The sequence below is a fragment of the Chiloscyllium plagiosum genome, chromosome 26 (genome assembly GCF_004010195.1).
Source record: "Chiloscyllium plagiosum isolate BGI_BamShark_2017 chromosome 26, ASM401019v2, whole genome shotgun sequence".
NCBI lineage: Eukaryota > Metazoa > Chordata > Chondrichthyes > Orectolobiformes > Hemiscylliidae > Chiloscyllium > Chiloscyllium plagiosum.
The window spans coordinates 39,057,381-39,075,117 of NC_057735.1; the positions used below are offsets into that span (position 1 = coordinate 39,057,381).

Below are 17,737 nucleotides of genomic sequence, written 5' to 3' on the forward strand. Positions count from 1 at the left end.
AGACGATTGAAGTCAGTAACTTGATGGCCAAAAAGAAAACACTGTCACACTATAGTGTGAAATTTACAACCAAATTACGCTTCTATTTTTGCAGTACCAATTGAAAGCATATTGTGGACCTTTTGTGTAGCATTTCATTTGTCATCTAATTTTGCTTACAATCAGAGTAAGGTGTTGTCCAGTTAGGTCAGAGATGAGGAGGAGTGTCGTGAATTTATTGAATTTTTAATGACCGAGGGCTGTAGAGGCTTGGCCATTTGATATATTAAAGGCTTTTAACCGGGAAGAGAATTGAGTGTTATCAGCATCCAGTTTGTGATTGAGATCATAACTACCAGTTCTTTAAGGGTAAGGGGAGCAGATTTTCTTGTGCCACATTGACTTGAGTCAGAGTCACAGATGTACAGCACGGAAACACACCCTTTGGTCCAACCCGTCCATGCTGACCAGATATCCTAACCTAATCCAGTTCCATTTTCCAGTACTTGGCCCAAATCCCCCTCAACCCTTGCTACTCATACACCCATCCAAATGCCTTTTAAATGCTGCAATCATACCAGCCCCCTCCACTTCCTCTGGCAGCTTGTTCCATTCATGCATCACTGTTTGCTGGAAAAAGCTGCCCCTTAGGTAGGTCTCTTTTATATCTTTCCCCTCTCACCCTAAACCTATGCCGTCTAGTTCTGGACTTCCCCACTCCAGGGAAAAGACCTTGTCTTTTTATCTATGCATGCCCCTCATGATTTTATAAACCTCTGTAAGGTCACCCCTCAGACTTTGACGCTTCAGGTAAAACAGCCCAAGCCTATTCAGCCTCTCGCTGTAGCTCTAATCCTCCAACCCTGGCAACATCCTTGTAAATCTTTTCTGAGCCCTTTCAAGTTTCACAACATCCTTCCTCTAAGAAGGAGCCCAGAATTGCACACAATATTCCAACAGTGGCCTCACCAATGTCCTGTACAGTCGCAACATGACCTCCCAACTCCTGTACTCGGTACACTGACCAATCAAGGAAAGCATACCAAACGCTGCCTTCACTATCCTATCTAACTGTGACTTCACTTTCAAGGAACTATGAACCTGCACTCTATGGTTGCTTTGTTCAGCAACATTCCCTAGGATTTTACCATTAAGTATACAAGTCCTGCTCTGATTTTGCCTTTCCAAACTGTAGCACCTCACATTAACTAAATAAGCCACTCCTCGGCACATTGACCCATCTGATCAAGATCCCGTTGTACTCTGAGGTAACCTCCTTCGCTGTCGGCTACACTTCCAGTTTTGGTGTTATCTGCAAATTTACTAACTATACCTCCAATGTTCACATCCAAATAATTTATATAAATCACAAAAAGTAGTGGACCCAGCACCGATCCTTTGTGGCACACCACTGTTTACAGGCCTCTAGTCTGAAATGCAACCCTCCACCACGATCCTCTGTCTTCTACTTTGGAGCCAGTTCTGTATCCAAATGGCTAGTTCTCCCTCTATTCCATGTGATCTAACCTTGCTAACCAGTCTCCCATGAGGAATGTTGTCGAATGTCTTACTGACATCCATACAGATCACGTCTACTGCTCTGCCCTCATCAGTCCTCTTCATTATTTCTTAAAAAACTCAATCAAGTTCGTGAGGCATGATTTCCCAAACACAAAGCCATGCTGACTGTCCCTAATCAGTCCTTGCCTTTCCAAATACTTGTAAATTCTGACCCTCCGGATTCCCTCCAATAACTTGCCCAGCAACGACGTCAGACTTACTGGTCTATAGTTCCCTGGCTTGTCCTTACCATCCTTCTTAAACAATGGCACTATGTTAGGCAACCTCCAGTCTTCCGGCACCTCACCTGTGACTATCGATGATACAAATATCTCAGCAAGAGGTCCAGCAATCATTTCCCTGGCTTCCCACAGAGTCCTGGGGATAAAAGACAAGATTCCATCCAAAGTTAATATCGTTAAAACGTTAATCATTTTAATTGTGTAATTATATCTAAATAAAAGTAAGATATATTATCTACACACTGCATCTTTTAATTCTTTGACAAATGTGTTAATGTTGCCGAGATTCATAACATGAGAGTAAATGGGAGGGAAACGGAAGAATTTGGCGGGAAAGCTAAAGATGCTTACACATTCAAAATTTAAGTGTTTCAGTTAAGTGTGCCATTAAACCAGGCCATGATGATGTTGAACTGTGAGATTTTGCAGGATTTCAATGACCTGTTCAATTTTCATACAGGTCTCTTGCTTTTATCTGATAATTACCTTTACCATAATTCATTGTGTTTTTCTTCTTTACCCGGGATTAGTTAAGCGATTAAATCGACTTTTGCTAATAATATGGTATTTTGAACTGCCGCATGAATTTCAAGCCCTCTAAGCTTGTGCCCGTATATTAGGTGACCCCTACTTTCAACTTTAAAAAACTGTCTTCAAAATTCGACCAATACGCGAGTATATGACCTGTTTAACATCAACCAAATTACATCTGCTTTGAGAATAATTTGCTGCAAAACAATTGTTAGCATATGGTATGCAGCTATTGATGAAAACTGTCTTGGCACTTGATTTTTTAAAAACTTGTGGAAAGGGCAACTGTTTAATGCATTTAATCTTCTGATTGAAAAGGTAGGCCTGGATGTGGCTTTATTCTGCCCCGCCCCCAAATTTCTAGAAGTACCACTAGTACTGGCATTTTGTTGTATGACTGTGAAGCTTGAGCTGTACTCAGATTGATTTGTTTCATTACCTCAAATTTTGCTCATCACTGTCCCAACCTGTTGCTTCCAGTATTTGAGTCTGTATAGTTGAGATTCTGTTTGATACAATTTAAAAGACAGAAACATATTCATTGGTATAAGCCCATGTAGTGTACTCTGTTGCAATACTTTACTAACCAAAGAAATGTTGTTCCTCCCATTCATGGTAGTTTGAATTTATTTGTCTAAATCTTGAGATCTCAGTATATAGTGAAGGGCATATGGCATTTTGACAGTATGTTCCTTTTGAACAATGAAATATTGCTGTACAGTTACAGATTTTCCCTACTGAGATTGGGATGTTTTAAAGACCAATTTTAGCTAACAAATGGGGCTCAAGGACAAAACGTTAGGCTTCCAAACTGTTCATGAATAAAACTTGGTGATATACAACTTGAGTATTGCTGGAAAAATAAATATACATTTTGGCAAAAGATTTTATCTCTACTCATCAGGACAATTCACAAGAAATACCAAATTAAAGGAAAAACAATATTTATATTCAAAGTTTGTGAGAAGATTTGTAGCTCGGGTGCTCGTTGTGGTTCTGTTCGCCGAGCTGGAAATTTTTGTTGCAAATGTTTCGTCCCCTGTCTAGGTGACATCCTCAGTGCTTGGGGGCCTCTTGTGAAGCGCTTCTGTGGTGTTTCCTCCGGCATTTATAGTGGCCTGTCCCTGCCGCTTCCGGTTGTCAGTTTCAGCTGTTCGCTGTAGTGGCCAGTAGATTGGGTCCAGGTCGATGACACGATATAGGACAAACAGGAAGACCGCTAATGATCCGCATCCATGAACATCAACTAGCCACGAAACACCACGACCAGCTATCCTTAGTAGCCACACACGCAGACGACAAGCAACATGAATTCGACTGGGACAACACTACCATTATAGGGCAAGCCAAACAAAGAACAGCCAGGGAATTCCTAGAAGCATGGCACTCATCCACAAACTCCATCAACAAACACATCGACCTGGACCCAATATACCGGCCACTACAGCGGACAGCTGAAACTGACAACCGGAAGCGGCAGGGACAGGCCACTATAAATGCCGGAGGAAACACCTCAGAAGCGCTTCACAGGAGGCCCCCAAGCACTGAGGATGTCACCTCGACAGGGGACGAAACGTTTGCAACAAAAATTTCCAGCTCGGCGAACAGAACCACAACAATATTTATGTTCTGAGGAGAAAGTTGGTTGCTGTTGGGACTGCATTAGTTAATGATGAGTGCCATTTAATTGTCACCTGTTTTGATTTGAAATGTGCACATTGTGTGTACATCTTTGTCTGCACAGAACAGTGCTCAGTCTACCTGAGATTTCTCTAGAAGGTTATCTCAGAAGCTTGCAAAACAGTTAAAGCTAGTCGTTTCACACTATAACTATGCAGTAGAATCATGCATATTGTTTGTTGCTAAAAGGATGCAGTCAGCTCATCAAAAAGGTTTTTTGCATGTAAAATAAATTGGTAACGTGGCACTGAAATTACCATACCAATGTGGTGCTTGGTATGTCCTAAAGAGAGATGGAGGAGTGTGTCAAACAACATATCCCTTTGATTGTCACAAAAAATGTACTGCCCGTACACAAGACTGCACTTGCAAAACTTTGAAAAGTGTCCAACATTAGCTGTAATTTTGTGTTTGGACAACATTGACTAAATAGTTTTGAGTGTTCAGATTATCAGTTGGACTTTGTGTGGTGCACATCAGTGTCCCTGAAGCTACATATTTTTTAACATCCAGAGGCTTTCTTCTAAAGGTAGAAAGAATGTCTGCAAACATTGTGCCTGTCTCAACTCAACAAAATAGTGACAGTCATTGTCTGGTTCATTTCTTTGACTAATCAGAGTCAACCTGCCTGCTTTAAAATTTAAGCTCAAGTTGCCAGTTAAGTTTCACTCTTCATTAACTGGTATCTTCTCCACTACAAGGCCTCCATCAGTCAGACTCTATTACCAACCAATCAGAGTTCTGCTCATGGAGTAGAAATTTTGTTTTCCCTTTACTTTGATATTTCTTGCAAATTGTCCAGATGTGTGCAAGATGAAAAGCTTTGACCAAATCTGTTTTTTTTTTCAGTAGTACATAAGTACATTTTATCATTTTAATATATATCCGTCAAACATAATGGGACACGGATGTCGTCAGGTCTCTTTCTGAATCAAACTAAATTACTGGTAGTAATAAATGCCAAAGTTGAGGGAATTCAATAATTTAGCATATGGAAGCTTATTTATTTGAGTGCTATTTTACCCACAATATTACAGAAGCCAAGTGATCTGTCCAAATGAGATTAAATTGTGTTTGTCTTGTTGGGATTTTAAAGGCAAAAATTATGTTCACATCATGTTGGATGAGAAGGGATTTGTTTTGTGCCAACTAAATCTTATTCTTTACTCAGCAGTTGTGCATTCTCCATTTCATTGTTATATTTCAGGATTAGTTTGCAGAATAAATGCTTTTTTGCTTATTTGGAAAATTAGTTATATTTTGGTAAGTTAGTAATTTTTCCAATTTGGATTAAAATTTTGAACCACTTGAGTCGATATCTCTGGACAGACAGTACTGGTCCCCTTGTTTTCCCTTCTCCTTCCTAGGCACAGAGCAGTGGCCTCCAGGTGTGTCCTTAAAATACGTGGGAGGTGACCAATTTGGGCACGTTAACATGGTGATGGTCCGATCACTGGAACCTCAGGAAGTTACTGATGTCAGCGTTCAGATGCGAAGTCCAACAACGCCAGCAATGTACCAAGGACAGTGGCGTATGTGTACAGCAACTGGACTTTACTTTGGAGGTAATGTGATAAAATAGACCACAAATTTGAGAAGAATTAGGGCAAGTCATATTTTATCCTATTTTATTTTGTCCAAGTCATAAATAATTTGACTATCTTCAGTGTATTAAAATTCCAATTACAATAATCAAATAAAAAGAAGAGGACTTTAATAAATATTCTGCATGGCTTATTAACCTGTGATAAATTAGCAAGTAAATGTGAAGTCTCGGTATAAAGAATGTTATGTTGTTAGTGGGTGGTCTTACATTAAAGTTGATTTTTTTACATCTTTGGAACTGGGATTTTCAAACTACATTGAGTCAGTCATAGCCTATGAAGCCTGATAATTTGACCATGAAATTGAGATGGTTCTTTCTTTTTGTACTGCTGTTTCTTAAACATTAGCCTATGTAAACCTTTTGTCCTGAAAGGTTTGCAAAAGACCATTCTCAGTAATGTTGCCTAATGAGTGGATAAATCTCTTCATCATGAGGGTAAAATGGTAGTATCAGCAGGTTGAAATGTATGTAGATTACCCAGGGATATTGTGACTCCTGAGACTCCATATATGCATCAATGCAGCCACTTTCGTATGCTTTTAGAAAGATTCTGATTTTGCATCATTTCTGTAATTTTATCTCCTTTCTGTTTTAACAAGACTGATACTCAGCTTTAAGATGTCTATATGTGCTTTTAAATTTGGATGCTGTATTTGCTTTACCCTCACATACTACTGTCCCTCCTAATTTGTGATTTTGAATAACAAAGCTTTAATTCATAAAAGTTTTTGATAAAGATTACCATGAAGTGGCAGTCTGGAAGGTTTATATTTTTTATTCATGTTTTTCTGAAACAAGCTGTTTGTGATGTTGTGTATGTTTCAATTAGGCTCACTCTTAAGTCCTTGCGTTTCTCCCACTTTTGTCTATCTTTGCCGTTGTCCAACTCGTCAAAAATCGGAAGATGTTGAATAATCTATGTGCAAGAGGTTTACACAGAATTTTGAATATGGAAGATGGAGCTTATTTTATTTGGAATTTGTTCAGACTGGAGAAAATGATACATTCTTTCTTTGTTGATGTGCAGAAAATTAGAGCTTTGTTGCACTAATTTATGTTAAAAATTATTTCACGTTTACAGTGGAGACACTCTAAATTGGCTTGAGATGAAAGCAGAATCTGCATAAACTTAGTTGATGCAATAGCTTAATAAGGCTATTAGCTCTTTAGTTCCTAATATTATCAAGGATGCAATTCGTTACATAAGCATCACAGCCTAATAGACATTAATAGGATGATGAGTTAGAACCATGATTTTGTCATGTAACAAATTCATCCCCATGAGCGTTTTGTTTTTGAAGTATTGCTGACTGCATGTGAAATTTGTCCAGACAACATGGAAACAATGTGATGAGTGTCATTTGTCTGTGTTTATTACAGACACTGGTTATTGAGTGGTATTTGAGCCGAGAATAAGGTTTTCTGGGCACCTTTTAGTTGGGACCTGTGCGTGGAGTTGGAAGATAGGGGATTCTCGTGGAAAGTTTTACTGCTCCATATTATATATGTCAGGAAGTGAACTGATCTCTGATAAGTGATGGAAAGATGGCATCATTGATGGGCAAAACCAGGTAGCAGGGGCTGCAGCAGAAACTCTTATGTTTTAATGACGGTGTCCCTCTTTGCTAATCAAAGCAGCACTGTTATCGTGGAAAGTGACTGACTTGAAAAGGACCTGAAAAAGCTCATGTCGGTGTACAGAATAGTATTTGGAGCTGGAATAGATCATTCAAAGCCTCCAGCCAAAGAAAACTAGATAGACTTGTTTTTTTTCTCTCTCAAAGCAAAATATTGTAAAATTTGAAAACTTTCAAAGAATAAATTAGGCCACAGGTGGTGAGAGTGACCGGCTTTGACATTAAGACAGCATTTAACTTGGCAATCAAGACCCTTTACAAAACTGGAGTCAATGTGAGCCAGGGGAAAAGAGTCGTGTGGTTGAGTCCTACTTAGCGTAGAGAAGGATGATTGTTAGGGTCATTCATCTCAATCCAAGGATCACATCACTACAGGAGTATCTCAGGGTAGCGTCCCAGTCCCAACTACCTTCAGCTGCTTCATCAATGACCTTCCCCTATCATAACATCAGACATGAGGGTATTCAATGATTGTTGCATAATTTTAAGCACTTTTTGTACACCAAAACAGTTTATCCAAGTGCAGCAAGCCCTAGACAACATCCAAGCTTAGGAAGATAAGTAGTAAATAACCTTCATGCCACATAGGTGCCAGGAAATGACCATCACAAACAGAGGATCCGATCGCTTTAAGACATTTCTATTGCTGAATCTCCCACTGTCAACATCCTGGGTTTACTACTGAACACAAACTGAATACATCAGCTATATGTTTGGATTCAAGAATAGGTCCATGGCTGGGAATTCTGGAATGGGTAACTCCTCTTGAGTTGCAAATACCAGTCCATTGCATGCAAGGTATAAGTCAGGAGTGTGAATGAATACCTTCCTCTTGTCTGGATGAGTGGAGCTCCAACAACAGTCCAGACCAGAAGCTCAACAGCATCCAGGACAAAACAGCACACTTGATCCACATCCTAACCACCATGTTCCACATTTGCTTCCTCACTAAAGTGTAGCAGCAGTAATGTGTATCATTTACAAAATAGACAGCAGTGACTCGCCAAGGTTGCTCTGACAGCACTTTCCAAATCTGCAAACTCTCTCATGTGGAAGGACAAGGGCAGTGGATGCATGGAAACTACATTCAAATTCTGCTCCAAGTCATTCTCTTTCCTCACTGGGGACGACATTGCTATCTTTCACTTGTTGAATAAAAATCTTGGAACTCATGAACATCGCAAGACCTGTAGTGATTCAAGACAGCTCACCAGCACTTGCGTTTCTCAAGTGCAATTATGTTTGAGCAACAAATTCTGGCAAAGCTAGCAATAACCATGTGCCTGAATAAACAAAGAATTATATGTTAGAGTTGTACAGCATGCTAAAAGGCCCTTTGCGTCCGCTTCGATCATCAAGCACTTATCTACTGTAGCCCCATTATCCAGCACTTAGCCGTGTGTGCAGTAACATTTGAAGTGTTTATCTGAATACTACTTAATTGGTGTGATCATTCCCACCTCTACCACCCTTTCAGGCAGTGACCTCCAGATACCCATCATCTCTGGGTGAAACAATTCTTTCTTAAATCCCCTCTAAGCCTCCTCCCCTTAGCCTTCAATCTAGGGCTTCTTGTCCCTTAGTCAAGAGATCAATAACATGTTACTTCCTATCTTCCGTGTCTATAGGTTTATAATCTGCTTGGGCAAGTGTGCTGAGTTTTGGACTCCTCCACTCCCAGGGTTATATTACAAGTTAATGATTTAATTTAAGTACACAATCCCTAATTTACATCTGATGTAGTCAGGTTAATAGGAAATGTTCACTGGTTTCCTGTGCTGCACTGCTATTTATTTCAAGCAAAGTGTTCTGGCCACAGGTAAACAAAACTATCAAGTATCAGCATGTAACTCTACTAGTTGAAACTCTAACCCCCTTTTAAAACCCTTAAACACAGAGGCAGACACAAAAAAATTGGGGTTGTTGGTGGAGAAAATAAAAACTCAGGAAAAAGAGTTCTCGAGCACCAGTCACAAGGATTGATTGAGATGTTGCATTTGCTTCCCAAGCCTTTCTGTTCTTTTATTTACTTGCTGGTTTCTTTCACCACTTAGTAGGAAGCATTGGGTGATTGGTACATAATTAGAAAGTATCTTTCATACTGTGACATGCTCTGACTTTTAATGGTTATTTTGTCCCTCTCTTTTTAAAGAGAGATTGAACGAGAGGTCCCAAGCTGTCTGTAAGAAAGTAAACAGCTTGTATTGCCTTGGTGTTTATTTTTAGTAATTTTAGAACAATAGAGATAGCGTGACAGGTCTCTCAGAGCAGGCTTTCTATTTTGTTAGTTTTTAGGTCTAGCTTTAAGCAGTTGCTGTTGTGGGCTTGAAGTAGGAGATATCTTTTCTCTCTCCTCGGTTACAGTTGGAAGCTGGGGTTTCTCTCTGCTGGGGTACCTGTGAAACAAATCTATTTTTCCAAATTTTCTTTTCGGCAGAGGGTGTGATTAGGAAATGTTACCAGATTGGAAAAGATAATTCTTGAGGGTTACTGTATCTATTAATAAAGTTTTCCAACAGTTAAGTTATTGTAAATTCCTCATCCTTTGGTTGTATTTTAATTATAGACATAGAGATGTACAGCACGGAAAGAGACCCTTCAGTCCAACTCACCCGTGTGGACCAGATATCCCAACCTAACCTAGTCCTATTTGCCAGCACCCGGCCCATATTCCTTTAAACCCTTCCTATTCATATAGCCATCCTGATGCCTTTTAAATGTTGCAATTGTACCAGCCTTCACCACTTGCTTTGATGTTTAAATATATTATTTCTTTGCTTAAGTGTGAGTAGTTTGACCAGCTGTGTTGCCTGTAGAACAAGGCATTGACATTTACCTTTGAAAATGCCACGGTCTGTGCTACCTTAAAATGTTTTGATGGGGTCTGGTCTGGTCCAGAACGCATACGGTTAAAGGCAACAGCTTACAGCAACTGATGGGAGAAAATAACTGGTTTTATTCAGGTACTTGTACTGCAGAGAAATAGAGACACAAAAACTGCTCTTCCAGCAAGCATGGAACTTCTCGCTCTTGATTGTAAATCCACATGTTCTCAGTTCAGGTCATGATATAGGGTCTCCTGCCCAGAATCCAGTTAGAGAGTTGTTGTCAGGCTGTTGGCATTTGCTACCTGTTGCTGGCTGAATCACTGTGCACATACCCTGGTACATTATGGTCTTACCTCACCTCCCATACTGCTTGCAAAGCAACAGTGTAAACAGAATTAATAATGAGTATCCAGTAACTTGTTTTAACTGTAGCAATTCCTTTCCCAGTCCTTGATTTTTTTTTTAATATAAACAACGCTATTCTCATTTTAATCCACCAATCAAAAATACAGAAAGTAAAAAGTTGTGGCATTTATACAGGTTGCACCTCAGCTGTCTCTGTTGTAAGGCGAATAATCCTGGCTATTTATACTCTAAATAGCTAAAATACTCTAGCCCAGGCAAATAAATCCTAATGAATCTCCTCTACACTTTTTTTTAGTGCAATCATATCAAGTTCATCTCAAGAAAATGTTTGAGAGTGGAAAATATGTAAATGCAAGTTATACTGAGTGCTGTGGTTATTAGGAACATAAGAATTTTAGCACTACAAGTTATAAATGCCAAACTAATCATAACTATGTACTTTTATGTCGCTCTCAGATGTGATTTGGGTGATTCTGAGTGTTGAAATCGGAGGCCTTTTAGGAGTTACGCAGCAGCTTTCTTCATTTGAAACAGAATTTTCTTCACAACCCTGTCGCAAGATTGAAGGCAATTTTAACCCTTTCGCTTCACCACAGAAAAACCGGCAATCTGAAGACAACAATGTGAAGGACCCCGGGGGCCAAAGTACAAATCCAATTAGTAAAAATTCATGGGGCCCAACTGAAGACCAAAATGAACAAGATCAAAATGGACTGTCGCAGAACTCTGTAAATATCTCCCCTAACAGTCACTCTAGCAACTTATCTGTGGTGACTTACAGTCAGGTAAATACAGAATGATTTATTTTGTTTGTCCCTTTTTTATATTTTATATGCATGTGTGAATGAACTTATGAAGTCAAGGGATGTTAGTGTTGGGGGAGAACAATTTCCCATTTGTACTTTGAAACGCCATGAACTATCCCTAGCTCAAGTCGTGCTGTAGGTCTGATGTATTAGAAGCCTGATTTCATTTTAATTCTTGATAAAAGTAAACCTTAACTTCAGAAGCGATTGCAGGCATGGTGAGATTGTTAATATTTGAAGGTAACTTGTCTGTCTCACTTTGTATTGTAAAATTGGGTTGAACTACCCACACTGAACCACCCTGACCATATGGGACAGTGAAAATTTCATTTGTTTTTTTTTTCTTGGACTGTAATGATGCATTGTATTGGTAAGCTTTCTCTTCTCTCCTATTTATCCCCTGGATAACAGCAAGTGTAGATGGCTGACTTTTCTGCGACCTGCAATTTGACAAAGTCCTTTGAGTGCATTTCCTTGACACTGGGAGGGAACCACATTTTGCATCCTTAGCTTCATAAGAGTATTTGAATGCTTACAGAGGCTGAAGAACACAAATGTATGTTAATAGTGTTCTGTAAATAAAAGGAAAAATCAGAACTTGTTTTATACTTCATTTTAACTTTCATTGTTTTGATTGTTAACTGTCTTGCCTAGTTTGCTATCTTATCCAATCTCTTAGTTTGCGCAGTTCCAGCTGCTTTCTCTGTCATGAGTGCAATACACTGTGCCCGAATCATCTGCAACTGTTTTTCATATTAATCCAGTATGGATGATCCTGGCTATTTCTTGCTTTGAGCATAGTGCCATGTGTAGTTCCAAACTGGTGCAAGTGATTTGTCTGTTGGTTGCTTGAGATCCTTTAGCTGAGGATCCATGTTTGATTGCTGGTTACAATACAATGTACTGCGAATTTTTATTTGAAAAACAAAGCGTCTTCCTTTTTTTGAGTGTTTGAAAGCCTGTTTCTGTGTGAAATTCAGACTCTGTATAATTCTAAAATGCTAGATTTAGAAACTAGGAAATCATACTACTTAGCGTGTCATTTATTTGATATGGAAAGTATTTGGAAATTTTACAGGTACAATTTTTAATTAGTGTATTTTCTTCCCTCTGCAAAACCCTTAATGTCACATTGTTGAACAAGAGAGAGACTTCATGTAACTTTTAAAACAATGTGTACCAGGTTAAATTGCTCATTTGGGTTACCTGTCAGTTTTACTTGTGGCTTTGTTGAGCCAAAAGAGACTCTCCAAAATTAACTCTGTTCTCAGCCAATGGAAACAAAAATTTCTTGAGTTTGTGTTCCTAAGAGCATGAGTCAATAGCTCACACTGCAAGTATAATTAGAATGCTGAATGGAATTTGGGCCTATTCTGATGATGCTACCCTCAATTGAAGAGTTTTATGCACGTTATTGTTGTGTGAGGTACAAGGGTCACTTGATCTTCAGTCATATTCCACTGTGAATCATAGCTAGTCAGGACAGAGAAGTTTTAAGAGGCAAGCCCTTCAAAGATTGTTCTTTTATGTTTTAATTTTGAAAAGAAATGAACAGAATAAGCTAAAAGAAGATATTTTCTGCCTTCTGCATTCATCAATATAATTAAACTGAAAGTCTGAACTGGAATCCATGATTTAGAAAGACATTGGATTGAGTACCTGCAATCATTCTTTTACTGAGGTAATGCACAGATGATTTGAGAGAGCTACGAATACTGTTTTTTTATCCACCAGTACTCTGGCACATTTTTGAAATACTTGCTAATGGCATCAGCAGTAAAATGAACAATGCACTGATTGGGCCAATGTTAGGAAGCATAGGAAATCTTCTGCAGAATGCTGATAGATGAAAGAAAAGGTGTCTGCTAGTGAAACCATTCTTACTACTTTTAACGATATGCATGATAAAGCAATGTGTTGAAAATAGTTTAAAGTAATATTAATATTTTCTGTATTGTGAAATAATCTTGGATTTAATTGGGGTAAAATTGTAATCAAGGATTCTGCTTTTTGTTTTAAATGGTGATGTACCAGTACTAAGTAAGATAACGAACTGAAGTCTCTTCATGCCCAACTGCTCAAAGATCAGTTATTGCTGAAGTATTGTAGTATTTAATTTTTTACTGTAGGTGGCATACTGATATGGACCAACTGAAACGCTTACATTTTCAGTGCAAGTCGTTAATTACATCTAGTTGGTTTTAATTGTCTAATCTCAATGTAAAAAATTGCCAGTGTCATTGTACTACAAGAAAGTCTGTCACCCCAAAGGACAACTGATCAAATTGTTTTGAGTTTGCCAGTTTGGGTAATTTACTAGATTAGTCCAATTGAAGCAAAATGCAGAGTGAGATCTATTTCTATTCAAATGTTGTTTCCTTGTAATAATTTATATTTAATTTTTGATGTTTGGAAACTAATTAGTATAATAAGAGATAAATATTTCAGTTTTAAGGATGAAATCTGATTGCTAAACGCCCTTTTCCCAGATTTAGTAGATTTTGTCAGCTGTTTCCTTTTGCTCATTATTGGGCCAATTTTCTGACTTCAGAGCAATTCCTGTTATAATTATCTGTTTAAGTCAATGGCAAATGTATTCCTGACATTGCCACATTTTTCAATTATAACATGGATTGGATGCTGCAAATTCATTTGGTTGTAGACTCCGCGACATGTACAACACAAAAACAGACCCTTCAGTCCAACCCATCGATGCCGACCATATATGCCAACTCAATCTAGTCCCATCTGCCAGCACCTGGCCCATATCCCTCCAAGCTCTTCCTATTCACATACCCATCCAAATGCCTTTTGAATGTTACAATTGTGCTAGCCTCCACCACTTCCTCTGTCAGCTCATTCCATACATGTACCACCCTCTGCATGAAAAATGTGCCCCTCAGGTCGCTCTCATATATCCTTTCCCTACTCACCCTAAATCTGTGCCCTTTCGTTCTGGATCCCCCCCCCCCCCCCACCCCAAGGAAAAGAATTTGTCTACTTATCCATGCCCCTTATAATTTTGTAAACCTCCATAAGGTCACCTGTCAACCTGTGACACTCCATGGAAAACAGCCTATTCAACCTCCCCCTAAAACTCAAATCCTCCAACCCTGGCAACATCCTTGTAAATCTTTTCTGAACCCTTTCAAGTTACACAACATCTTTCCAATAGTAACCAGAACAAAATTGCATGCAATATTCCAACAGTGGCCTAACAAATGTCCTGTACACCCGCAACATGACCTCCCAACTCCTGTACTCAATACTCTGACCAATAAAGGGAAGCATACAAAATGCTTTCTTCACTATCCTATCTACCTGCACTCCAAGGTCTCTTTGTTCAGCAATACTCCCTCGGAGCTTACCATTAAGTGTATAGGTCCTGCTAAGATTTGCTTTCCCAAAATGCAGCACCTCACAATTATCTGAATTAAACTCTATCTGCACTCCTCTGCCCATTGACTCATCTGATCAAGAACCAGTGTAATCCGAGGTAACCTTCTTTTGCTGTCCATTATACCTCCAATTTTGGTGTCATCTGCAAACTTTATTAACTATACCTCTTATGCTCAAATTCAAATCATTTATATAAATAATGAAAAGTAGTGAACCCACCACCAATCCTTATGGCACTCCACTGATCACCAGGCCTCCAGTCTGAAAAACAACGCACCAACACCACCCTCTCCCTTCTACCTTTTGAATCTGTTCTGTATCCAAATGGCTAGTTTTCCATGTATTCTGAGATCTAACCTTGCTCACCAGTCTCCCATGGGGAACCTTGTCGAGCACCTTACTGAAGTCCATAGAGATCGGATCTACTGCTCTGCCCTCTTTGTTATTTCTTCAGAAAACTCAATCAAGTTTTCGAGACATGATTTCCCACGCACACTGCCATGTTGACGATCCCTAATCAGTCCTTGTCTTTCCAAATACATGTACATCCTGTCCCTCAGGATTTCCTCCAAAAACTTGCCCACCACCGATGTCAGGCTCACTGATCTATAGTTCCCTGGCTTGTCTTTACTGCCCATCTTAAACAGTGGCACCATGTTAGGCAACCTCCAGTCTTCCGGCACCTCACCTGTGACTATCGATGATACAAATATCTCAGCAAGAGGCCCAACAATCACTTCCTTAGCTTCCCACAGAGTTGTAGGGAACACCTGGAGATTTATCCACCTTTACCCATTTCAAGACATCCAGCACTTTCTCCTCTGTGTAAAATGGACATTTTTCAAGATGTCACCATCTATTTCCCTACAGTCTATATCTTCCATATCCTTTTCCACAGTAAATACTGATGCAAAATACTCATTTCGTATCTCCCCCATTTTCTGTGGCTCCACACAAAAGCTGCCCTGCTGATCTTTGAGGGGCCCTATTCTCTGCTTAGTTACCCTTTTGTCCTTGATGCATTTGTAAAAATTCTTTGGATTCTTCTTTAATTCTATTTGCCAAAGCTATTTCATGTCCCCTTCTTTGCCCTCCTGATTTCCCTCTTAAGTCTCCTCCTATTTTCTTTATACTCTACTAAGGATTCACTCGATCTATCCTCTCTGTACCTGATATATGCTTCCTTCTTTTTGTTAACCAAGCCCTCAATTTCTTTAGTCATCCAGCATTCCCTATACCTACCAGCCTTTCCTTTCACCCTAACAGGAATATACTTTCTCTGGATTCTTGTCATCTCATTTCTGAAGGCTTCTCGTTTTCCAGCCGTCCCTTTACCTGCGAACATCTGCCCCCAGTGAGCTTTTGAAAGTTGTTGCCTAATACCGTCAAACTGTTTCCAGTTTAGAACATCAACTTTTAGATCTGCTCTATCCTTTTCCATCACAACTTTATTTTAAATCTAATAGAATTATGGTCACTGGCCTCAAAGTGCTCCTCCTGTGACACCTCAGTCATCTGCCCTACCTTATTTTGCAAGAGTAGATCATGTTTTGCACCTTCTCTTGTAGATACATCCACATACTGAATCAGAAAATTTTCTTGTACAAGCTTAAAAAAATCCTCTCCATCTGAACCCTTAGACTGGGACTGCCATAGTGTTATGTCTGGAAAGTTAAAATCCCCTACCAATTAACCACCCTGTTATTCTTACAGATAACAGATCTCCTTACAAATTTGTTTCTCAATTTCCCTCTATTAGGGGTCTATAATACAATCCCAATAAGGTGATCATCTCTCTCTTATTTCTTAGTTCAACCCAAATAACTTCCCTGGATGTATTTCCGGGAATATCCTCCCTCAGCACAGCTGTAATACTATTCCTTATCAAAAATGCCACTTTCCCTCCTCTCTTGCCTCCCTTTCTATCCATCCTGTAGCATTTGTATCCTGGAACATTAAGCTGCTAGTCGTGCCCATCCCTGAGCCATGTTTCTGTAATTACGATGATATCCCAGTCCCATGTTCCTAACCATTCCCGGAGTTCATCTGTCTTCCCTGTTAGGCCCCTTGCATTAAAATAATTGCAGTTTAATTTATCAGTCCTATTGTTGTGGTTCTGTTTGTCGAGCTGGGAATTTGTGTTGCAGACATTTCGTCCCCTGTCTAGGTGACATCCTCAGTGCTTGGGAGCCTCCTGTGAAGCGCTTCTGTGATGTTTCCTCCAGCCTTTATAGTGATTTGTATCTGCCACTTCCGGTTGTCAGTTCCAGCTATCCACTTCAGTGGCTGGTATATTGGGTCCAGGTCGATGTGCTTATTGGTTGAATCTGTGGATGAGTGCCATGCCTCTAGGAATTCCTTAGCTGTTCTCTGTTTGGCTTGTCCTATAATAGTAGTGTTGTCCCAGTCGAACTCGTATTGCTTGTCATCTGATTGTGTGGCTACTAAGGTCAGGGGACGAAATGTCTGCAACACAAATTCCCAGCTCGGCGAACAGAACCACAACAACAACGAGCACCTGAGCTACAAATCTTCTCCCAAACTTTATCAGTCCCATCTTGTTCTCTGCTTTGTCCCTGCCTGCCCTGACTGTTTGACTCACTTCTGTTCTCAACTGTACCTGTCTCTGATCTCTTTCCTCACTATCTCCCTGAGTTCTTTACCCCCCACCCCCACCTTACCAGTTTAAATCCTCCTGAGCAGCTCTAGCAAATCTCCCTGCCAGTATATTAGTCCCCTTCTAATTTAGGTGCAATCTGTTCTTCTTGTACAGGTCACTTCCACCCCAAGAGAGATTCCAGTAGTCCAAAAATGTGAATCCTCCCATACATCAGCTCCTCAGCCATGCATTCATCTGCTTTATTCTCCTATTCCTGCCCTCACTAGCTCGTAGCAGCGGGAGTAATCCAGATATTACTACTCTCGAGGGCCTCCTTTTTAAATTCCTGCCTAACTCTCTGTAATCTCCATTCAGAATCTCAACCTTTTCCCCTTCCTATGTCACTGGTTCCAGTATGGACAATGACCTCCTGCTGGCCCCTTTTCCCCTTGAGAACATTTTGCACCCTCTCTGAGACATCCTCTATCCCAGCACCAAGGAAGC

At 39.7% G+C, this 17,737-nt stretch overlaps 1 protein-coding gene across 15 annotated transcripts in view; it reads left to right on the top strand.

The window, feature by feature from the left end:
* ilrun (inflammation and lipid regulator with UBA-like and NBR1-like domains) overlaps positions 1 to 17,737 on the top strand; it is a 74,740-nt gene that overhangs the window by 22,741 nt on the left and 34,262 nt on the right. For 14 of the 15 annotated variants that reach the window (XM_043716928.1, XM_043716927.1, XM_043716930.1 and 11 more), the window contains exons 3-4: positions 5,360 to 5,557; positions 10,886 to 11,214. In XM_043716928.1, coding sequence (XP_043572863.1) covers positions 5,360 to 5,557; positions 10,886 to 11,214 — 527 coding nt within the window. The remainder of the gene's footprint in view (positions 1 to 5,359; positions 5,558 to 10,885; positions 11,215 to 17,737) is intronic. The other variant, XM_043716942.1, reaches the window with a different exon arrangement.